Source organism: Carcharhinus amblyrhynchos, chromosome 16 (genome assembly GCF_965287045.1).
Source record: "Carcharhinus amblyrhynchos chromosome 16, sCarAmb.v2.hapA, whole genome shotgun sequence".
Lineage (NCBI taxonomy): Eukaryota > Metazoa > Chordata > Chondrichthyes > Carcharhiniformes > Carcharhinidae > Carcharhinus > Carcharhinus amblyrhynchos.
Window position 1 is genome coordinate 14,650,527 of NC_137339.1, and position 25,149 is coordinate 14,675,675.

The 25,149-nt window shown below is 47.8% G+C and overlaps 1 protein-coding gene across 3 annotated transcripts in view; it reads right to left on the bottom strand.

Moving 5' to 3' along the window:
- lama5 (laminin, alpha 5) overlaps positions 1-25,149 on the bottom strand; it is a 283,499-nt gene that overhangs the window by 14,587 nt on the left and 243,763 nt on the right. For all 3 annotated transcript variants that reach the window (XM_080204748.1, XM_080204749.1, XM_080204747.1), the window contains exons 66-73: positions 23,664-23,789; positions 20,924-21,072; positions 18,785-18,917; positions 15,529-15,669; positions 14,026-14,156; positions 10,753-10,920; positions 8,655-8,787; positions 1,966-2,114 (exon numbers count right to left, since the gene is read on the bottom strand). In XM_080204748.1, the coding sequence (XP_080060874.1) occupies positions 1,966-2,114; positions 8,655-8,787; positions 10,753-10,920; positions 14,026-14,156; positions 15,529-15,669; positions 18,785-18,917; positions 20,924-21,072; positions 23,664-23,789 (1,130 nt within the window). The remainder of the gene's footprint in view (positions 1-1,965; positions 2,115-8,654; positions 8,788-10,752; positions 10,921-14,025; positions 14,157-15,528; positions 15,670-18,784; positions 18,918-20,923; positions 21,073-23,663; positions 23,790-25,149) is intronic.

The window sequence follows — 25,149 nt, forward strand, 5'->3', positions numbered from 1 at the left end:
AGTGAATTTGATTGGTTTGCAGGCTGATCAATCTGTTTGGCTATTTTATGAATGCACCCTCTGTGGCCATTAAGTTCCAGAGTGAGACCCAAACATGAAGCTTCTGGTTCAGAGGCAGGGATGCGATCCACTGCGCCACAAGATCTCCGCCTTCAAGACCTTTAATTCACCAATGAATTCACACAAGACTGAGTTGCCTGGGCTCCAGGGGGTAGATTGGCATTGCAAGTGACTGCAAACCTGGCCTTCAATGAATCAGGGATTGTTAACAAAGGCAAGAAGAACAAGAGATCATATTTTTGACACAGCCAATGTTCTAAAACAGACAAAGGAAGATCCTATTAACACAAATCAACAGAGCAGATATACTCAATAAAAGCAAATTACTGCAGATGCTGGAATCTGAAACCAAAAGAGAAAACGCTGGAAAATGTCAACAGATCTGGCAGTATCTGTAAGGAGAGAAATGAACTGACGTTTTGAGTCCAGATGATCCTTTGTCAAATATATACTGAGTCCACCTCATTTCTGACTTGAGCTTTGTAGTTTGGGGATGGCTTTGAGGTGTCAGGAAGTGAGTTACTTCTCACTGAATTCCCAGCCTGTGACCTGTTCTTGTAGCCATAGTATATATGGTTGGTCCAATAGAGTTTCTGGTCAATGGTGGCTCCCAGGATGCTGAGGGCAGGTGACTCAGAGATGGTAATGCCATCAAATGTTTTTTTCCTATTCATTTATGGGCTGCGGACGTCACTAGATGGCCAGCATTTATTCCCCACTCCCAATTGCCCTGGTCAATTGTAACCCCAGGATGTTAATGGGGTCTTTGGTAGCCCCAGGATGTCAAGGAGAGGTGGCTTGATTGCATATTGTTGGAGACAGTCATTGTCTGGCACTTGATTTACATGAATGTTTCTTATCAGTCCAATCCTGAGTGTTGTCCAGGTCTTGCTGTATTTGGACATGAACTGTTTCAGTACCTGAGGAGTCATAGAGGTTTACAGCATGAAAACAAACCTTTCAGCCCAACTGGTCCATGCTGCCCTTTTTTAAGAACAAACACTAAGACAAGTCCCAAGTGTCCATATTTGGCTCATATCCCTCTATTCCCATCTTATCCACGTAACTGTCTTAAATGCTTTTTAAGAAACAAAATTCTACCCACCTCTACCTCTGGCAGCTTGTTCCAGGCACTCATCTCCCTGTGTGTGAAAAAATGCCCCTCTGAACCCTTTTGTATCTCTCTCTTCTCACCTTAGACCTATTCCCTCTAATTTCAGACCCTCCTATCTTTGAGACAAGATGTTGACTGTCAAGCCCCTCATTATTTTGTGGACATGAATAGGACTGAAATCTGATTTCTAACCTAATGATACAAGGAAGGGAATTGATGAAACAACAGAACTGCTTGGGTCTAGGACACTAGCTTGAGGAAGTCCTGTAGCGATAGCCTGGGACAAAAATAGTTAGCCTTCAACAGCCACGAACTTTGTTCTGGGTTTGTCTCTAACTAGTGGAGAATTCTGTGTCAGATTCCCACTGATCTCGATTTTACCAGGACTCCTCAATTTCACAGTTAGTCAAACATTCTCCTACAACAGTACAAATTGCTGGGAATCCATTCTTTCTCCGCTTGCACTTATCATCAACCACTCAAACTTTTTCCTCTTCTTTGACCCAATGTAAATTTCTTCCAGGAATTCTCTTCAATCATCAAAGTGACTACATATTTCAGTAATAGACAATGCATTGGATGCAGTTATAACAAATGTGACAGCTTCAGTTTAGTGATTAAATCCACTCGATCAGAGGAGCGACTGGATGAGAGGGGTGTGGAGGGAAATGGTCCAAGTGCAGGTCAGTGGGACTAGGCAAAAAATGGTTTGGCACAGACAAGAATGGCCAAAAGGCCTGTTTCTGAGCCGTAATTTTCTATGATTCTAGGAGATGATTGGAAAGCCTTACCTTGTACGGAATGATTCTGGGATATTGTCATACTCCAAGCGACTGAGATGGGTGCCCCTGAAGTAATGAGCATTACTGACTGCTGCTGGCTGCTTCGGCAACAGGCAACTTTCTGACATTTGCTGTTTCCTCTCAACTCTGGTTGTAGCCTGCACGGTTCAAAAGACATGGAAATTTAAGTACCAAACAGAAGGAGCTCTTGGACAAGGAAAGAATAATTATTCTTTCAAAATAAAACAGCTCAACACAATATAAAAAACACACATTCCTCCAGAGGAACAGCTACAGTGGTTAGCACTGCTGCCTCACAATACCAGGGGCCTGGGTCACAGACAGTGGTTAGCACTGCTGCCTCACAATACCAGGGACTGGGTCACAGACAGTGGTTAGCACTGCTGCCTCACAGCACCAGGGACCTGGGTCACAGGCAGTGGTTAGCACTGCTGCCCCACAATACCAGGGGCCTGGGTCACAGACAGTGGTTAGCACTGCTGCCTCACAATACCAGGGACTGGGTCACAGACAGTGGTTAGCACTGCTGGCTCACAGCGCCAGGGACCTGGGTCACAGACAGTGGTTAGCACTGCTGCCTCACAATACCAGGGACTGGGTCACAGACAGTGGTTAGCACTGCTGCCTCACAGCACCAGGGACCTGGGTCACAGACAGTGGTTAGCACTGCTGCCTCACAGCACCAGGGACCTGGGTCACAGACAGTGGTTAGCACTGCTGCCTCACAGCACCAGGGACCTGGGTCACAGGCAGTGGTTAGCACTGCTGCCTCACAATACCAGGGGCCTGGGTCACAGACAGTGGTTAGCACTGCTGCCTCACAGCACCAGGGACCTGGGTCACAGACAGTGGTTAGCACTGCTGCCTCACAATACCAGGGACCTGGGTCACAGACAGTGGTTAGCACTGCTGCCTCACAGCACCAGGGACCTGGGTCACAGACAGTGGTTAGCACTGCTGCCTCACAATACCAGGGACTGGGTCACAGACAGTGGTTAGCACTGCTGCCTCACAGCACCAGGGACCTGGGTCACAGACAGTGGTTAGCACTGCTGCCTCACAGCACCAGGGACCTGGGTCACAGACAGTGGTTAGCACTGCTGCCTCACAATACCAGGGACCGGGGTCACAGACAGTGGTCAGCACTGCTGGCTCACAGCGCCAGGGACTGGATCACAGACAGTGGTTAGCACTGCTGCCTCACAGCACCAGGGACTGGATCACAGACAGTGGTTAGCACTGCTGCCTCACAATACCAGGGACTGGGTCACAGACAGTGGTTAGCACTGCTGCCTCACAGCACCAGGGACCTGGGTCACAGACAGTGGTTAGCACTGCTGCCTCACAATACCAGGGACTGGGTCACAGACAGTGGTTAGCACTGCTGCCTCACAGCACCAGGGACCTGGGTCACAGACAGTGGTTAGCACTGCTGCCTCACAATACCAGGGACTGGGTCACAGACAGTGGTTAGCACTGCTGCCTCACAATACCAGGGGCCTGGGTCACAGACAGTGGTTAGCACTGCTGCCTCACAGCACCAGGGACCTGGGTCACAGACAGTGGTTAGCACTGCTGCCTCACAGCACCAGGGACCTGGGTCACAGACAGTGGTTAGCACTGCTGCCTCACAGCACCAGGGACCTGGGTCACAGACAGTGGTTAGCACTGCTGCCTCACAGCACCAGGGACCTGGGTCACAGACAGTGGTTAGCACTGCTGCCTCACAATACCAGGGACTGGGTCACAGACAGTGGTTAGCACTGCTGCCTCACAATACCAGGGGACTGGGTCACAGACAGTGGTTAGCACCGCTGCCTCACAATACCAGGGGACTGGGTCACAGACAGTGGTTAGCACTGCTGCCTCACAGCACCAGGGACCTGGGTCACAGACAGTGGTTAGCACTGCTGCCTCACAGCACCAGGGACCTGGGTCACAGACAGTGGTTAGCACTGCTGCCTCACAATACCAGGGACTGGGTCACAGACAGTGGTTAGCACTGCTGCCTCACAATACCAGGGGACTGGGTCACAGACAGTGGTTAGCACTGCTGCCTCACAATACCAGGGGCCTGGGTCACAGACAGTGGTTAGCACTGCTGCCTCACAATACCAGGGACCTGGGTCACAGACAGTGGTTAGCACCGCTGCCTCACAGCACCAGGGACTGGGTCACAGACAGTGGTTAGCACCGCTGCCTGACAATACCAGGGACTGGGTCACAGACAGTGGTTAGCACTGCTGCCTCACAGCACCAGGGACCTGGGTCACAGACAGTGGTTAGCACTGCTGCCTCACAATACCAGGGGCCTGGGTCACAGACAGTGGTTAGCACTGCTGCCTCACAATACCAGGGACTGGGTCACAGACAGTGGTTAGCACTGCTGCCTCACAGCACCAGGGACCTGGGTCACAGACAGTGGTTAGCACTGCTGCCTCACAATACCAGGGACCTGGGTCACAGACAGTGGTTAGCACTGCTGCCTCACAGCACCAGGGACCTGGGTCACAGACAGTGGTTAGCACTGGTGCCTCACAATACCAGGGACTGGGTCACAGACAGTGGTTAGCACTGCTGCCTCACAGCACCAGGGACTTGGGTCACAGACAGTGGTTAGCACTGCTGCCTCACAATACCAGGGACCTGGGTCACAGACAGTGGTTAGCACTGCTGCCTCACAATACCAGGGACCTGGCTCACAGACAGTGGTTAGCACTGCTGCCTCACAATACCAGGGACCTGGGTCACAGACAGTGGTCAGCACTGCTGCCTCACAATACCAGGGACTGGGTCGCAGACAGTGGTTAGCACTGCTGCCTCACAGCACCAGGGACCTGGGTCACAGACAGTGGTTAGCACTGCTGCCTCACAATACCAGGGGACTGGGTCACAGACAGTGGTTAGCACTGCTGCCTCACAGCACCAGGGACCTGGGTCACAGACAGTGGTTAGCACTGCTGCCTCACAGCACCAGGGACCTGGGTCACAGACAGTGGTTAGCACTGCTGCCTCACAATACCAGGGACTGGGTCACAGACAGTGGTTAGCACTGCTGCCTCACAATACCAGGGGACTGGGTCACAGACAGTGGTTAGCACTGCTGCCTCACAATACCAGGGGCCTGGGTCACAGACAGTGGTTAGCACTGCTGCCTCACAATACCAGGGACCTGGGTCACAGACAGTGGTTAGCACCGCTGCCTCACAGCACCAGGGACTGGGTCACAGACAGTGGTTAGCACCGCTGCCTGACAATACCAGGGACTGGGTCACAGACAGTGGTTAGCACTGCTGCCTCACAGCACCAGGGACCTGGGTCACAGACAGTGGTTAGCACTGCTGCCTCACAATACCAGGGGCCTGGGTCACAGACAGTGGTTAGCACTGCTGCCTCACAATACCAGGGACTGGGTCACAGACAGTGGTTAGCACTGCTGCCTCACAGCACCAGGGACCTGGGTCACAGACAGTGGTTAGCACTGCTGCCTCACAATACCAGGGACCTGGGTCACAGACAGTGGTTAGCACTGCTGCCTCACAGCACCAGGGACCTGGGTCACAGACAGTGGTTAGCACTGGTGCCTCACAATACCAGGGACTGGGTCACAGACAGTGGTTAGCACTGCTGCCTCACAGCACCAGGGACTTGGGTCACAGACAGTGGTTAGCACTGCTGCCTCACAATACCAGGGACCTGGGTCACAGACAGTGGTTAGCACTGCTGCCTCACAATACCAGGGACCTGGCTCACAGACAGTGGTTAGCACTGCTGCCTCACAATACCAGGGACCTGGGTCACAGACAGTGGTCAGCACTGCTGCCTCACAATACCAGGGACTGGGTCGCAGACAGTGGTTAGCACTGCTGCCTCACAGCACCAGGGACCTGGGTCACAGATAGTGGGTAGCACCGCTGCCTGACAATACCAGGGACCTGGGTCACAGACAGTGGTTAGCACTGCTGCCTCACAGCACCAGGGACCTGGGTCACAGACAGTGGTTAGCACTGCTGCCTCACAATACCAGGGACCTGGGTCAAAGACAGTGGTTAGCACTGCTGCCTCACAGTACCAGGGGCCTGGGTCACAGACAGTGGTTAGCACTGCTGCCTCACAATACCAGGGGCCTGGGTCACAGTGGTTAGCACTGCTGCCTCACAATACCAGGGGCCTGGCTCACAGACAGTGGTTAGCACTGCTGCCTCACAGTACCAGGGGCCTGGGTCACAGACAGTGGTTAGCACTGCTGCCTCACAGTACCAGGGACCTGGGTCACAGACAGTGGTTAGCACTGCTGCCTCACAATACCAGGGGCCTGGCTCACAGACAGTGGTTAGCACTGCTGCCTCACAATACCAGGGGCCTGGGTCACAGACAGTGGTTAGCACTGCTGCCTCACAATACCAGGGGCCTGGGTCACAGACAGTGGTTAGCACTGCTGCCTCACAATACCAGGGACTGGGTCACAGACAGTGGTTAGCACTGCTGCCTCACAGCACCAGGGACCTGGGTCACAGACAGTGGTTAGCACTGCTGCCTCACAGCACCAGGGACTGGGTCACAGACAGTGGTTAGCACTGCTGCCTCACAATACCAGGGACCTGGCTCACAGACAGTGGTTAGCACTGCTGCCTCACAATACCAGGGGCCTGGGTCACAGACAGTGGTTAGCACTGCTGCCTCACAGCGCCAGGGACCTGGGTCACAGACAGTGGTTAGCACTGCTGCCTCACAATACCAGGGGCCTGGGTCACAGACAGTGGTTAGCACTGCTGCCTCACAATACCAGGGACTGGGTCACAGACAGTGGTTAGCACTGCTGCCTCACAGCGCCAGGGACCTGGGTCACAGACAGTGGTTAGCACTGCTGCCTCACAATACCAGGGACTGGGTCACAGACAGTGGTTAGCACTGCTGCCTCACAATACCAGGGGCCTGGGTCACAGACAGTGGTTAGCACTGCTGCCTCACAGCACCAGGGACCTGGGTCACAGACAGTGGTTAGCACTGCTGCCTCACAGCACCAGGGACCTGGGTCACAGACAGTGGTTAGCACTGCTGCCTCACAGCACCAGGGACCTGGGTCACAGACAGTGGTTAGCACTGCTGCCTCACAATACCAGGGACTGGGTCACAGACAGTGGTTAGCACTGCTGCCTCACAATACCAGGGGACTGGGTCACAGACAGTGGTTAGCACTGCTGCCTCACAATACCAGGGACCTGGGTCACAGACAGTGGTTAGCACTGCTGCCTCACAATACCAGGGACTGGGTCACAGACAGTGGTTAGCACTGCTGCCTCACAATACCAGGGACCTGGGTCACAGACAGTGGTTAGCACTGCTGCCTCACAGCGCCAGGGACCTGGGTCACAGACAGTGGTTAGCACTGCTGCCTCACAATACCAGGGGCCTGGGTCACAGACAGTGGTTAGCACTGCTGCCTCACAATACCAGGGACTGGGTCACAGACAGTGGTTAGCACTGCTGCCTCACAGCACCAGGGACCTGGGTCACAGACAGTGGTTAGCACTGCTGCCTCACAATACCAGGGACCTGGGTCACAGACAGTGGTTAGCACTGCTGCCTCACAGCACCAGGGACCTGGGTCACAGACAGTGGTTAGCACTGCTGCCTCACAATACCAGGGACTGGGTCACAGACAGTGGTTAGCACTGCTGCCTCACAGCACCAGGGACCTGGGTCACAGACAGTGGTTAGCACTGCTGCCTCACAGCACCAGGGACTTGGGTCACAGACAGTGGTTAGCACTGCTGCCTCACAATACCAGGGACCTGGGTCACAGACAGTGGTTAGCACTGCTGCCTCACAATACCAGGGACCTGGCTCACAGACAGTGGTTAGCACTGCTGCCTCACAATACCAGGGACTGGGTCACAGACAGTGGTCAGCACTGCTGCCTCACAATACCAGGGACTGGGTCGCAGACAGTGGTTAGCACTGCTGCCTCACAGCACCAGGGACCTGGGTCACAGATAGTGGGTAGCACCGCTGCCTGACAATACCAGGGACCTGGGTCACAGACAGTGGTTAGCACTGCTGCCTCACAGCGCCAGGGACCCAGGCTCAATTCCCAGGTTCGGTCATTGTCTGCGCAGAGTCTGCACATTCTTCCTGTGTCTGCATGGGTTTCCTCCGAGTACTGCGGTTTCCTCTTATAGTCTGAAAGACGTACTTGTTAGGTGCATTGGCTGTGCTAAATTCTCCCTCAGTGTGCCCGAACAGGCACCGGACTGTGGCAACTAGGGGATTTTGCAGTGTTAATGTAAAGCTTACTTGTGACAATAATAAATAAAGTCTCACAACACCAGGTTAAAGTTCAGCAGGTTTATTTGGAATCAGAAGCTTTTGGAGTGTTGCTCCTTCATCAGGTCCCTCATCTGATGAAGGAGCAGTACTCTGAAAACTCGTGATTCCAATTAAACCTGTTGAACTTTAACCTGGTGTTCTGAGACTGCTTACTGTGCCCAGCCTAGTCCAATGCCGGCATTTCCACATCAATAATAAATAAGTTTAAGCTTAACTAAGTAAAGTGTTATTGAATTTTGTTGCTGAAAGTTAAAATGATTTAAGCAGAGTTTATTTGTGTGACTGTTTGCCATTTCTTGGGCTGGGCTTTTAATGATAAGTCAGGACTAGACTTTAATTTCATTTACCTGTCTGGATTTCTCCTTTCTGTGTGATCGGATCTGCTGGGGTGGCTTTTCCCTGGGGCAACTGTTCAACTCTGTCCCCACCAGTACGTTATGCTTCAGGAGATCTACAATGGATTGTTGACTTGAGTCTTGCCTGTGTGAGAAAAATATGTGAAAAATAACGCCAGAAGCATCCTTTTGTTGCACACACAAACTTCCAACTGCAGCAAAAATATTTCAGACTCATGAAATGATTGGAGGGCAGGAGGCCATTTGGACCATCATGCTTTTTTGAAAGAGCTATCAATACTGCCTCTTCCCTGCTCCCCTCCAATATCCTTGCAAACATTTTCCTTTCAATTATTTATCCAGTTCTCTTCTTAAAAGTTGTGCCAAAACTCATTCAAAATAATCATATCATGGTGATATTTTAAACTCATGTTCTAATGATTATTGGACTCCAGGTGTCTGGAGTATTTCCACTCTGTATCTTTGGCTTTCTCTGTTGATCCATTGAAGTTTAATGTAAATACCACCTCACTACTTGAACGCAATACTGACTTCAACAGTTTCAGATCATAACCCTTTCTCCACTTTTGGTTTTCAACAGGAGTTTTTGGTTACAATTCATCTGCCATTTAAACTTCTTCTAGACTTATCTCTCATTTCTTTACTTCTTCGTCCCCATCTCACACCATCATCCTTTTTCCATTCCCATCTCTCCCACCTTTTCACAGACCTTCCCATTGTTCTTTCCTATCCTCCCCTCTTTTCTGTGCATACCTGACACAAGTTACATCTCTAATGTTGTTTAATCAATGCGATTTTATTGAAACATGCAAGGACCTGGATGGACTTGACAAGGTGGATCCTGAGAAGATGTTTCTCCTTGTGGGCGAGGCTACAACTTTGGGGAAGAGTTTAAAAAGAAGGGGTCTTCCCCTTTAAGATGGGGATGAGGAGAAATTTTTTCCTCACAGAGGTCAGGGGTCTGTGGAATTCTCTTCCCCGGACAGCGGCGGAGGCAGGGCCATTGAAAGCTTTTTAAGGACAAGAAATATAGATTCTTGACTGACAAAAAATGGAGGAGGTAGGCAGTAATGGAGTTGAGGCCATAATCATTGTATCGACCTTATTGAAGGGTGGAGCAGGCTCAAGGGCCTGAATGGCCTCCTCATGCTCCTAATTCATATGTCAATGTAAATAAAAAGGTGATCATTCTGAACTGTTGGGCTGGATTTAGCACACCCCCATTGGTGGGCATAAAGATAGGGAGGGCTGAGTTGGGGGGCAGATGTTAAATCCAGTGGTCACCTATCTGTCCCACAACAATATTACCAGCATGGCCTAACTGAAGTCCTTAGGTGGGCAATTAATACATTCTATGACCCTGATAACATTTTTGCCCAAATCCTGACTGGTTGAAGCAGGTTGACAGTAAGTGGGCGTGCTAAATTTTCACTTATGGGCCCAGAGTAGGAGGAGGCGTGCTTGACTGATCCTCTTGAGGAAAGTCGCCTTTCCCAGACCCGCCCGGTCCCCTCCTGGGAAACCCCCCCCAAAACCATCTCTTCCTATTTTTGTGAAAGCTGGGTGGGTGACCTGGGGCTACCCGAGCTTCACCTGACAGCAGCTGCTCTGCCGCCATTTCCTGCCCATTCCAGGCTGGAAGTGAATCAGATACATTTAAATAAGGCCCTGGGGTGACAATGCATTGGCCTGAACTCAGCCGGTGAGTTTATTTTGTGCTCATTCCAACACCTACCCCCTCGAAATCTACTTTGGATTAAAATCAAACCCATAATGTGTAAGCAACATGTCTCAAAAGGAATTTGTAACCAAATGGCTTGCAAACATTTGTAAATCTAAGGCTCAATATTTTCAGAACAACATCTTGGTTGTATCAAGCATTAAAGAATATTTAAGTGATGCCTAGAATAAAATCTTGCGCATGTTAGTGCAAAATTAATGTATTTGTGGTTATCGAAATCTTGGGTTGCAAGAGGCCTCCGAAATCCAGTTATTCAAAGTAGGAATCAACACTGTCGCAACCAACCATACACACCACTTCATAAACTAGCTGGCTGCTTCTGTATCTGCGTGTGTCCTCGTAACTCACCTGTAAATGAAAATGTTGCTGATACAGCCAGTCAGGTTGGCGCCTAGGTCAGTGCTTGGCACACCGCCGAGGTAGACCTGCCCCTCCTCAATCTCCCCAGACTGACGGCGGTTCCTCCTCGATATTTTTGACTGCCTTCTTTCCTGATCATCAATGGTCATTTTGATCCTTCACGAGACAGGAAAGCAAACGAACAAGTTACAATTACAGCTTCGTGAGAACGATTTCAGCTGAGGTGTTTTGAGGTATCCCGAGGGAATGGTATCAGCGCTTAAAATGGGAGTTTGCCTTTCGTTTAATGAGGTCCCCTCAAAGGTTAAAGATGATTCATCAGCTTGAGGTCCGAGTTTGAATCTAACCAGGGGTAGAACGCCGCCATTCAGTCCACAAGAGATCTCCCAGTCGCTATTTCAATTCACCAGCTTGCTCTTAAATCTGCTGAAATTCCTGTCCTCGGCTGGTACAACGTTCCAGCAAAACCCAACAAACGCTGGAGAAGCAACAGCGCCTCATCTGGCGATTAGACACATTACAGCCTTCTAGACTCAAAATTAAGTTCAACAACTTCAGACGTGAACTTTGTCCTCCATTTTGTACATTTTCCCCCTAGTGAAGGGGGATTCTGTTCTCATGGTTTTACTTTCAGACAGTGCTGATCTTTATTCTGCTATTAACACTTACTCTGGACCAGTACTTAGACTCATAGGGGTTTACAGCACAGAAATAGGCCCTTCGGCCCAGCTTGACCATGCTGCCCTTTTTTTTAAAACCATTAAGCTCGTTCTAATTGCCAATGTTTGACCCATATGCCCCTATACCCATCATACTCATGTAACTATCTAAATGCTTTTTAAAAGACAAAATTGTACCCGCCTCTACGACCATCTCTGGCTGCTCCTTCCAGACATTTACCACCCAGAGTGGGAAAAATAGTCTCTCTGGATCCTTTTGTGTCTCTCCCCTCTCACCTTTAATCTAAGCTCTCTAGTTTTAGACTTTGGGAAAAGATGTTGATTATCTAACTGATCTATGCCCCTCATTATTTTATAGACCTTTGTTCCTTTACTGGTACCATTCCCACTCTATGGGTGTGATTCTCCCATCCCTCCCGCCACGGGAATCGTAGTGGATGGGTCAGAACCACGCAAAGGCCCATTGACCTCGGGTGGGATTTTGCAGTCTTGAGGCGAGCGTGGCTGGAAAATCCTGCTCTTCGTGTCCCTCGTTCCATGACGCCTTCATAAATTAATCTCTCCCCCCCCCCCCACCCTCGAACCGATCCCTGGTCTTCCTTTTTGGTTCCACCTGACCCTTCCTCCCATTGTCAATAACATAAAACCCATCACATTTCTGCCTCTCTCCAGTTCCGCGGAAGACTGATATCAGATTTAAAATCTGAAATGTGTTCCTCTCTCTGCAGGTGGTGCCAGACCTCCTGAATTTTTGTAGAACCTTCTGTTTCTCTATTAAATTTCTACTGTCTGGAGGAACTTAAAGGGGAGGCAGTTAAAGCTTCAAGGGGGATGGAATGACCTTTTTTGGGCTGGCACAGATACAGTGGGCCCAATGGCCTCTTCCATGGTGCCCTGCCTCTTATGTTTCCCCTATTAGAGTCCCTGGGGAGGGGATAAGGCCCGTTCATATTGTCACATTTCAGATACGAGCAACAGAACGTTATTTATGTAATATATGTCAATTGCATCAGTGAGCTCCTTTAAAGGTTCCATGCAAAAAACAGTTTTACTAGTTGAAATGGAACTTAGTGAACATGGTTTCAGAAAAAGTCCAATTGTCTTTTATAGAGGAGGTAGGAGCAGGAGGAGGCCATTTGGCCCTTCGAACCTGCTCCACCATTCATTGCGATCATGGCTGACTGTCCAACTCAATAGCCTAATCCTGCTTTCTCCCCATAACCTTTGATCCCGTTCACCCCCAGTGCTATATCCAGCCGTCTCTTGAATATAAAAGACGAGCAGTTAATCTGAAACAATTTATCCTTCATGATAAGGAAAATGGGGAGGTCAGTTGTCTGGACACTAGTCTCACAGCTTTGGGACATGAATCCAGATCCAAACTAGCCCTTTGGAATGGAGCTCTCTTGTCTGATACTGGCTGTAGGAAACCTTTGCAAAATGAGTCTGGGGTATGTCAGTGCAGAATAAAACTGCATCTAATACCTCATTAACAATCTCAATCTCAAAGCCACAGGATGGATTGGCAGAGGAAACTGAGAATTGTGTGTCAGTACACACTGAGTGGGACATTGGGTAGCATTCCTGCCCCTGAGCCAGATGCTCTGGGTTTCAGCCCCACTCCAGGACTTGATGGCCAAGGCAGGCGCATTCATAACGTGGTCAAACAGGTAGATTATTAACCTGCAAATCCTTCCAAACACACGCAGTGGCAGACAGTAAAAATGGGTGAGATTCCTGATGAGCCATGTGATGGTTAGAAAGTTGGAGCCTCTGGCATCACTATACATAGCTCCAGATTCAATCACGCGTGTAAAGGTTCATGTTTCCATCGCAGCTTGGACTGCCTGGGTATTACCACCACCACCATAGCAGAGGGTGCTCTGAGACTTTGGGCAGGAGTTTTACCCCACCCCATGGTGTGTGTTTTGTAATAGCAGAGGTAGACTCCCATTGGCTGGTGGCAGGATCTTCCAGTCCCACTGCTGTCAACAGGGTTTCCTGTTGTTCGCAACCTCCACTGCCGGGGGCTTGCCACTGGTGGGACCTCACGATCTCACTGGTGGGAACAATTGGAAAACCTTGTCTGTGTAGTTGGAGAAGACCAAAGAGACCATTTGCTCAGCCTCTGACCATGCTACATGGGAATCCAAAATGTTAAGAATTCTGTTCTTATCCAGTAATGCCTCGCACCTTAAAAAGCCTAAAAATGTAACCTTGTTGTGAAATACCTCTGCTGAAATCTTACGGCAACAACCCCCCACTGTTTCCCTGGCGGCGGAGGGTGTGAACAACAGGAGAACCCGCTGACAATGATGGCGGGACTGGATTATCCCACTGATGCTGCAAAACACACCACAGAAAACGTTGTCCCTCATTAGAATCATTAGGATCATTAGAAAGAATCTTCCAGCAAAAACAAGCTTCGTTGACAGTGAGATTTCAATTAGTACCATGGATAAATGACTTTACATTAGAATTTCCTCTTCTCAGATACAGCCATGCATTTCTAGAATGTTTTGTATTGATCTCTTTTAGTTCCTGTTGATCTTTAGAAGCTGTGAAGGCCAAAGGTACTTACTGGTCATTTTTGATTGAGAAGGAGACATAGTGCGGACTCCCATCTATGTACTGAGTTTTACTTTTAACCTCGGTGTTAAAAACCTTAAGTGCCACTAATCCTTGCTTCAGAGATACTTGACATGTTCCTTCCTAATAAAGTAAAGAAAAATATACTTAAATTCACCAAGACAGTGGCCTCAGTGGTATGCAGCCAAACTGGATCCCCTAAAGAATCTGTGTTCAGTCTTGTATGGTTCCGTAACTTTGCATATTTTAAGCATGATGAGTGATTCATTGACATTACTCTCACATAAGGTCTGTTTCTGGGTCAGCTGGATCTGGAAACCAAACATATACTTCCTGAGCATGAAGTACTTGTTTGCTCCAGGGCAATCAACAAATACATTGCCCAATATTTTCTGCTTTGCTAACACTTGAACCCACCTGACCCGCTGCAAATTCTGGTATTAACTAATACAAGCTAGGTGGCAGAGTGGTTAGCACTGCTGCCTCACAGTGCCAGAGACCCAGGTTCGATTCCTGGCTTGGGTCACTGTCTGTGTGGAGTCGACACATTCTCCCAGTGTCAGTGTGGAGTTCAGTTCAGCACATTGGCCGTGCTAAATTCTCCCTCAGTGTACCCGAACAAGCGCCGGAGTGTGGCGACTAGGGATTTTCACATTCACTTCATTGCAGTGTTAATGTAAGCCTAATTATGACACTAATAAATAAACTTTAAAACTTACAAATAAACAACAGGGGATTCTAATATCAAACATCGGAGTTCTTCCCGTCAGGGACCTGTTATAACCAGGGCTTGAGGCAAATGTCAAACAAGAAAGATTAAGGAAATGGGCACTAATGAGTTACGCACGCTATTATGTTGCTCCCAAATTTCCTCAATATTTAAATCTCAGCCAGCCCAAGAATATCTGAATTTGATTATTCCAGTCCGCCTGGATTTATGAGGGGAGGAGTGAGGTGAGCTGGTGGGGACGGGGGTGTGGGTTTAGCATTCAGGCTAGTCAGCAGTACTGCTAAACCCCATTTTTCGCCTTGCTCCAACAGTTGGGGAGGCACAGTGGTTAGCACTGCTGCTTCACAGCTCCAGGGACCTGGGTTCGATTCCCAGCTTGGGTCACTGTCTGTGTGGAGTTTGCACATTCTCCCTGTGTCTGTGTGGGTTTCCTCCGGGTGCTCCGCTTTCTTCCCACAGTCCAAAGATGTGCAGGTTAGGTTGACTGGCCATGCTAAAATTGCCCCTTAGTGTCCTGAGAGCGTAGATTAGAGGGGTTAGTGGGTATAATATGGGGGTAGGGCCTGGGTGGGATTGTGGTTGGTACAGACTCAATGGGCCCCGTGGCCTCTTTCTGCACTGTAGGGTTTCTATGATTTCTAATCTTTTGCACATTTCTTGTGATCCCAAAGCCGTTCACTCCCACACTTCTGGAGAGAAACCAACACAATACAATGCAACCAAGTCCCCGCTGTCATTAACGCTTCTCGCGAAAACTGCATTTACCGGTGAGGAGTAGTAAAACATTAGAGCGTTATGCTGCTGGGTCTGGAAGCCAAAGCCCGATATGAAGCTGCTAAGCATGGGAACATTTTGAGGTGTCAGGCTCAGATACCCCTGGCCTTTGAAATTAGCAGAACGTACTACCTGAAACAAAATACAGAACAAAGTCAGTGGGTTGGATTACCCCAGCCGGTAAAATAAAACTGATGGCTTCTTAATGCAGCCACTGCCACATGTGACTCGAGTGCAAAACAATCAACGCAAGATAATAGCAAACATCCTTTCATTTCCTTCTGTGACCTCTCAGCGCTCTCTCTTCCCGCCCTTCACAATACAGCAAAAACACCTTTTAAACAGAACACAATACCCGAAACTCTGGCATACCAGTCTCACTAGAATTTGGCTTTGTTGGGGTGGCTTAAGTGTGAGATAGCCATAAAACTACATGAATTAATGATGTAAACACGCTATGATTTATTTTTGCATAAAATAATACGTTTTTTTAAAAAAGCACATGACTGCATTGTATGCACAGAACCTAAAAATATGAGAATCAGATGATGTTTCTGAGTGTTACATTTTCCTTTCCCCAGGGCACATCAAGGCTGGTAATTATTTAAACAACATTGTACAACTGCTTAATGCACTCGTATCAAGTTTACCCACTCTACTTTATTAATGATAGCATTAACTCATTTAAGATAAATAATTTAGTGCGTTAACTGGACTAGAATTTGATATGTGTTGAGTGATCACCCAGTTACATTACTCACCATGACTGCCAGCCTCTACTCAAGTGTCTATTATAAAATCATCTTAACAAGTAGGATTAAAGTCTGCCCAATTAGCTGCTAATAAAACAAGGAGAGTGTGCCATTTGGTATAAAAATCATATGTACTGTAGCCAGAATTCAACTCTAAATTTACCAAAGTGTTCTAAAGGCTTGACAGCGCATTTTTGTAAAACTCACAGCACCTACTTCTCTCCTCGGTTGTTCGAAGTTTTATTTTATTCTTGGAATGTGTGTGTCGCTGGCTAACCTAGCAACTGCCCATCCCTAACTACCCTTAAGGGGGCGGTGGTGAGCCATCTTCTTGAACCGCCGCAGTCCACGTGGTGTAGGGATACCCACAGTGCTGTTAGGATCAGAGTTCCATGATCTTCACCCAATGACACAGAAAGAACAGCACCATATTTTCAAATGTGTGATGTGACTTCGAGGGGAACTTGCAAACGGTGGCAGTCCCACGCATCTGCTCAGAATCACAGAATACTACAGTGCAGAAGAGGCCCTTCAGCCCATTGAGTCTGCACTGGCACAGGAAAGGTCCTGACCTGCCCACCTAATCCCACTTGCCAGCACTTGCCTATGGTATGACATGTCACGTACTTCTGAAAGGATGTGAAGAATCCCGCCTCCACCACTCTCCCGGGCAGCGCATTCCATACCGTCACCATCCTGTGGGTAAAAAAGCTTTTCCTCAAATCCCCCCCTAAACCTCCCAGCCCTCACTTTTAAATTGTATCCCCTCGTAACTGACCCTTCAACCAAAGAGAATAGCTGCTCCTTATCCAGCCTGTCCATGCCCTCTGTTCTGTGTGGTAGCGGTCACAGATTTGGAAGGTGCCATTAAAGCAGGTTTGGCAAGTAGCTACCAGTGCACCTGGCACTCACCACTCCATTGAACGTTGGCAATGGAGGGAGTGCCAGTCAAACAGGCTACCTTACTCTGGAAGCGGTCATGTTTATCGAGCGCTGTTGGAGCTGGACACATCCAAGTACTGAAGAGTATTGCATCATACCTCCTGATTCGTAGATGCTGAACAGAGTTTGGTGAGTCAGAAGGTGAGTTACTCACTGCAGAATTCCTAGTGTTTTACCTTGTAGCCATTGTGTTTAATATCTGCTTAAGTTTCTGATTAATAGCAACCACACCGATAGGAGATTCAGCAATGGCAATGCCATTAAACATCAAGGAGGGATGTCGGAGATGGTCATTGTCTGGCATTTCTCTGGTGCAAATGTACCCCACCACTTAGTGCCCAAGCCTGAATGTTGCCCAGGTCTTGTTAAATAGGTGATCACAGGCTGCTTAGGTACCTGACCAGTTGTAAATGGCGTTCAACATTACATAATCATCAGTGAATGTCACCATTTCTGGCCTTATGGTGTAGGAAAGGTCACTGATAACGTGGCTGAAGATCACTGGGCCTTCGACTCTAACTTCAGGAATTTCCACAGCAGAATACTGGATTGAGATGATCGCACTCTAACAACTACAGCATCCTTTGTGCCACTTTGTACAGCTCCAACTCATGGGGAGATTTCCCCTGGCTTCCACCTACTCAGTTCTACTCGGGCATCTCGATGCCACAGTCAGTCAAATGTTGGCCTGATGTCGGGGACCGCCATTCCCACCTTACCTTTGACATTTCAGCTCTTTTGCCAATGTTTTGACTGAGGCTGTTACGGTAGCAGAAGCCAGCAGTCAGCAAGTTATTATTGAACAAGTGGTGCTTGATAGTACTGTCAACGGGACCATCCAGCACTCTCTCAATGACTGACAGTGGGATGATGGGGACAGTACTTGATTGGATTGGATTTATTCTGCTTTTTCTAGTTTCTCACAACTGTACATTTGTTGAACAGAGGCCACCTCGCTAAACGTGTTTGTCTTACACTTATCAGAACAGTGAGGATGTGTCGCTGTGGTGTGACTATATGTCATTTCCAGTGTGCTCATAGCTACACCAACAACCACTACGTTATTTAATCAAAGTCATAATGAGGCTCAATTATACTCATCAGAAGTGCTATACATTCGTACACAGAAACTCATTCTTCATGAACGAAAGGAATTTGTTGGAGGGCTGTGTCCCTTTATTGAATTTTGTGAGAACTTGGGGAGCCTATATTTGCCTGTTGCTTTCTCCATGGCAACACATTGGCCAATTGGAGTTGACCTACCAGCCAATCATCACCCTGCTATTTAAATTGTTGTGCTCATTTGAAATTTGGCATTCTTGTATTTGTCCTGGTGATCGCAAGATAAAAAAAAACTTTGCAAAAGTCTCTTCCTTCACGAATAACCACACAATTGTACAGACACAAAGACACAATACTTATGGACAGATAATGGTGAATGTTAGCCTATGGCATTGCCCCATCTCTTTGCTTATCTGCCAATAAAAATGCAGAAGATTTGATAGTAAGGATCGGTAAATGATGAGAGCGATTCTCACAAATGCAAGACTCACCAGCAGGTTTGCAGAGCACCCATAACTGACTCCGATGGTTGTCTCACGTTTCAGATTTAAGTTTTTGTCCAGTGCCTTCACACTGCGCAAACAGCCTTTTATAGACCCACCCGCGGGGAACTGGTTCCTCAGACTGGAAAAGAGAAATGCTTTTCACTTCAGGAAGAAGGGATTGTAAAAACAAACCTAGGATTATTTTGTTGACCTGCGCGGATCTGTATGAAACCAGGCCACGTGGTTTCTCACCACAGGAGAGATTTTACTCCAACATTGAAAAAACAAAATTGCATGTGTGTGTTACACGATGCAGCGCAGTGGTTAGCACTGCGGCCTCACAGTACCAGGGACCTAGGTCCGATTCCCAGCTTGGGTTACTGTCTGTGCGGAGTTCGCACGTTCTCCCTGTGTCTGCATGGGTTTCCTCCGGGTGTTCCACCTTCCTCCCACAGTCCAAAAGACGTGCTGGTTAGGCGGATTGGATATGCTAGTTTCCCCCTCAGTGTACCCAAACAGGTGCCGGAGTGTGGCATCTTGGGAATTTTCACAGTTACTTCATTGCAATGTAACGTAAACTTACATGTGACACTAATAAATAAACTACACTTCAATATTTAATATGGAATACCTGCATAACTAGAGAGAGAGAGATTGAGAAAGACAAGGAAAGAAAGTGTAGTTGGAGCGGTCCTTAACATTCAAGTGGGCTCATTTTCACTGTTATATTAATTCTTAACACAGTCCAATTTGTTGAATCTTATCTATATAGTTGAGAGTTTGCCTGGTTTGAAGAGGGGGCAAGAGATCAGGATATGGGCCCATGCTGGGCATTGGAGCTTGAAGCCCCTACTGTTTAGTGGTCCAGATTCGTTCAGGGTTGGGGATTTCACAAACTTCTCCTTTATACCTGACCACAACAGGAAGGACGGAGGTCGGCATGGTGGCCCAGCGGTTAGTACAGCTGCCTCACAGCGCCGCAGACCCAGGTTCAATTCCAACATCAGGTCACTGTCTGCGTGGTGTCTGAATGGGATGGATAGGATAGAGGTGGAAAGACTCTTCCCGCTCAAAAAAGACAGTAGGACTAGGGGGCACAGCCTCAAGATAAAAGGGGGGCGGTTTAGAACGGAGTTGAGGAGGAACTTCTTCACTCAAAGGGTGGTGAATCTCTGGAATTCTCTGCCCGTTGAAGTGGTGGAGGCTGCCTCGCTAAATATTTTTAAGACGCGGGTTGATGGGTTTTTGATAGGAGAGGGGATTAAGGGTTATGGGGAGAGGGCGAGAAAGTGGAACTGAGCAGCGACAGATCAGCCATGATCTTATTGAATGGCGGGGCAGGCTCGAAGGGCTGGATGGCCTACTCCTGCTCCTATTTCTTATGTTCTTATGTTCTTATGTCTGCACATTCTCCCCACTGTCTGCGTCGGTTTCCTCCAGGTGGTCCAGTTGCCTCCCACAGTCCGAAGATGTGGGAAGAAATTGGGGTATTGAGCTAGGTGGATTGGCCATGCTAACTTTCCCGTTAGGGTCAGGGGGACTAGCAGGGTAAATATGTGGGGTGTGATTGTTGTTGGTGCAGGCATGAAGGGCGAAATGACCTCCTTCTACACTGCAGGGATTCTATTACAACTCCCAGGCTTGTGTACTTTGGAATCTCCACAGATTGACTGGAAACAACTCAGGCCTAGTACAGGCCTCAAAAGCCTGAAGGGAAGTTTTTTTCCCCTGACCAATCTCGGTAACAAAAACTCATATCCTTTTGCGGAAAAAGTTGGAAAGTCTTGTTCTCCAGACTAGCATTTCATTCATGACAAATTAATTACACTTAAATTTCCCCTCAGTGGGATTGATGGGCCCATCCCACAGTGGGACGAAAAATAAATTCTCCAGAGCATTAGCCAGTTGCTGAATTACTAGTCCAGTAATGTTACAATTTGACTGCTCGCTGTAAAGACATGGACTGCCCGTTCCAATTTCCCAATGGCCTGTGCTAACGTAGATTCTGCTGGAATCATTAAAGGCAGTTTTTAACTTCATGGCTCACAAGGAGCAGTAAGTTGGGGGTTGCGGGGCCTGAAATTCTGACTACCCCCACACCCAGGGGAACTTTATCCTTTGTCTCACCGTCCACGTGACTCTTACTTGTCTGGGAGATCCTCCACAGGAGCTCCACCAAGATAATATTCAGAAATGGAAGGGCGCGTGGCATTTTGCTCAGAAGAAAGGACAGTTTTCCTGTTCACCCGCACATAAATCTTCATTTTTTTTGAGAAAACCATGATTATTTGGATCTGAAAAGCAAACGCACAATTCATCGAATGATCAAGGCTGGATAGAATCTGTTTTGATGAATTATCTGAGGCAGTGAGAAAAACTTTCCTTTCACTGTGAATGCTCTTTTATTCGTGAGCATTTGAACACGATTTCAAGCTGTAATACCCCTTATAACCTTAACTTAAATGTAGATTCTCAATATTAAAGTGCAAAGTGGCATGGATGATGTTTATATTTGCTTTATTTTGCTCTGACGCCAATTCTAATGCCAATGTTGGTTGTGGTTCAGTAGGCAACACTCTCACCTCTGATTCAGGAAACTGTGGCTTCCAATCTCACCGCATGATTAAAGCAAGTCTAGGCTGACATTCCAGTGCAATACTGAGGGAGTGCCACACTGTCAAAGGCACCCTATTTTAGTCAAGGTGTTAAACCAAGACCCTTTCCATCCTCTCAGATGGGTGCCCAATCCAGGGCATGGATATGATCCCTGGTGTCCTGGCTGACATCTATTCCTCAATCAACGTCACAGAAACAGACGATCAAATCATTGCCATGCTGCTGTTTGTGGGAGTTTGCTGTGTACACATTGGCGGTAGCACTTTCAGACTACATCACTAACTACATTTCAGTCTTCATTGGCTGTGGAGTCCTCGTGATGATGAGGTCATGAAGAGCATGATTTCAATGCAATGGCGGCATGGCAGACAATGGTTAGCACTGCCGCCTCACAGCGCCAGGGACCTGAGTTCAATTCCAACCTTGGGTCACTGTCTGTGCGGAGTCTGCACATTCTCCCCGCGTCTGTGTGCATTTCCCCCGGGTGCTCCAGTTTCCTCCCACAGTCCAAAGATGTGCGGGTTAGGTTGACTGGCCGTGCTAAATTGCCCCTTAGTGTCAGGGGGACTCATAGGGTAAGTAAGTAGGGTTACGGGAATAGGGCCTGGGTTGTATTGTGGTTGGTGCAGACTTGATGGGGCAAATGGTCTCCTTCTGCGCTGTAGTGATTCTATGAAGTTCTTTCTTTACTCAAGTTGAAAAGAACAGAAGTAGTTTTGTGTTTCAAATAAAGGATTTCTTAATGAAATGTTCATTCTGTTCTTAAAAGTTAAAAAGCCGATGCTCAGAAGGGACTGGGCAAGCCCCTAATCCATCTCCTTGCTTGCTCCAAAAACCAATTCAAATTGAATCCAATTCATGGTCTCTGCAAGAGAGAGACACGAGATCCAAGCTGTAAAGATGAGGCATTGCACCCCATCTTGGGCTCGGTCTTGATGCTTAATCTTGGCCAAAAGGCCAAGAAGCGATATGAAATACTGACGTACACGAGGAGCTGGATATATTTTGGCATCAGGTTGCCCAACTAGAATTCCTGGAAATTATCACTGGGAAAGACAGCTATCAACCCCAGCATTGTGACTAATCCAATATCAGTTACTCCAGTCAAGTGACTGAACGCTTACTGGAAGCGATTTCTGTCTCATTGCAGCTTAATGTCAAAGTGCGCAGCCCAATCCACTCCAGGCCATAACCAAACCCACACTATTGGTTATTCTATCTGCTTCCCTGCACTTTGTGCCCTGGATAATGGTACGGCTCATGGACAAGGCCTTTGCTGGGATGTGAGTGAGTGCGTGTTGCACACAATGACATAGGACCCGAGGGTCGTACAATGCCAATAGAGTTCAGGATTCACTTCATACCAAAAAAAAACTTGTGCATTTACACAGGGCAGGCTTGGCGGCAATGCATACTGGTATTCCTCCAAAAATGCCAGCTGACTTACTGTGACTCAGTTCAGTAATTTGTTGTTTTTTTAAAAAAATTGCATGCTTCAAGGATAAGCAGCTTAAATATTTTCAGACCATTTGTTTGGAATGAGGAAGGATAAGCAATTGCCCATTGGGTGGGCTAAAGTAGATGTATACACTCTCGAGGGGGAGTCTGATGTTGAATGTTAGCCAAGTCTGGGATTTTCACATTGCCTTCTCCTGCAGGAATGTACAAACCTCCCCCTTCCTTTTAAGTTGTAAACAAATTATTCCGATGCTTTTCCTCCTTTCTTCAGCACCAAAGACTCAATGCCATGCCTCCAAACTTACTGCCCTGCTTCACATAGCCTATTTCATGTATCCCTACAGTGCAGAAGGAAGCCATTCAGCCCATCAAGTCTGCATCAACTCTCTGACCCCCCAGGTCCTCTCCCTGCTCTATCCCCGTAACCCCACACATTCGCATTGGCTAATGCACCTAAATTATACATCTTGGGACAGGAAAGGGCAATTTACCATGGTCAATTCACCCAACCTGCACATCTTTGGACTGTGGGAGGAAACTGGAGCATCTGGAGGAAACCTACACAGATAAGGCGAGAACGTGCAAACTCCAGACAAGCAGTGTCCCGCGGTTGGAATTGAACTGGGGTCCCTGGCGCTGTGAGGCAGCTACCACTGTGCCACGGTGCTGCCCTAGACAGGGGCAAATCCAAACACGGTACTTGATCCACTTCGTCTTCCCTTGGTTGGGGTGTCCTGCTACGTCGCTCTTTTAGTTTTCATTAAGTGCTTCATTTAGTTTTCTCAACGTAAGAAACAACCAAGATAGTTACCTGATGGAGATATCCGTCACTGACAAAATTCTGGCTTTCATTGTTGCGTTCAACTTTTAGTTCGTTGTTTAAGTAAACAAACAGGACAAGCTTTCCATTATCTATGGCGAGGCAAAGATACTTTTCCTACAAAAAAAAACCTGTTGTCAGAAACAAGCCAAAAAACAAAATCCTTACAATTTATTTCGACATTCTGAATGCATGGCTCGAAAGTGAAAATGCTAAAAGAATATCCCACTGATCTTAGAAAAGGGAGGTTTCAGTAATATGCAATAATGTTGAGGGGGAAATGTTAAGAGAAGCTACAGTGTTTCAGTAGCTGTGAGAGTTGATGCAAACTGCATAGCTCGGCTAACGGAGACTACACAAAGCAAATCCGGAATCTTTGGAATTCTCTATCCCGGAAAGCTGTGGAAGCTCAGCCTTTGAGTATGTTCAGAGCAGAGGACGGTAAGATGTCTGTGGTACCAATGACATGAAGGGATACGGGGACAGAATGGGACAGATGGTTTTGAGATGGAAGGTCAGACATGATTCAGTTTACTGGTGGGGCAAGCTCGAGAGGCCAGATGCCCTAATCCTGCTCTTATTTTTCTATGTACATTTATAACCGAGCTGCCAGGTCTGTAACTTCAGAGGAACAAAGATCAGAAGCGGGAAAAAAGTTTCAAAAAAATACCCACCACGGACACCTGTCATGATACGGACACATTTTTGGTGGTTCAGCTTCTGAGTATAAGTGAAGCTTTATTTCTCTCACACTGACTTCGTTAACTTCCTAGGACATCGCCTGGTTCATTGCTTAAGCAATGCCCCCAACCCCCGCCTCTATCTGGAGGATGGTACCTCTGTCCTAGCCAACCCCCCCAATGCCAACACCATAGTTAAGAAAGCTCACCAGCTTTACTTTCAGCACTGCTTTCTCAGAAGATTAAGGACATTTGGCATGTGTACTATGACTCTCACCAACTTTTACAGATGCATCATAGAAAGCATTCTGTCTGGTTGTGTCACAGCTTGGTATGGCACCTGCTCTGCCCAAGACCGCAAGGAATTACAGAAGGACATGAATGTAGATCAGTCTATCATGCAAACCAGCCTCCCATCCATTGTCTCTGTCTAAACTTCCCGCTGCCTTGGCAAAGCAGCCAGCATAGTTAAGGACCCCACGTACCCCGGATGTACTCTCTCCGCCTTCTTCTGTCAGGAAAAACCGACTCAAAACTTTTGAATGGACTTACCTTGCATTAAGTTGATCTTTCTCTATACCCTAGCCATGACTGTAACACTACATTCTGCACTCTCTCCTTTCCTTCTCTATGAACGGTATGCCTTGTCTGTACAGTGCGTGAGAAACAATACTTTTCACCGTGTGTTAATACATCTGACAATAACAAATCAAATCAGGCTTGGGGAAAGTTCCATGGACACAGGCAGCTTCTCGCTCAAATGGCTGTCCCTCATGTGAGCCTGTCGTGGGGTGTGA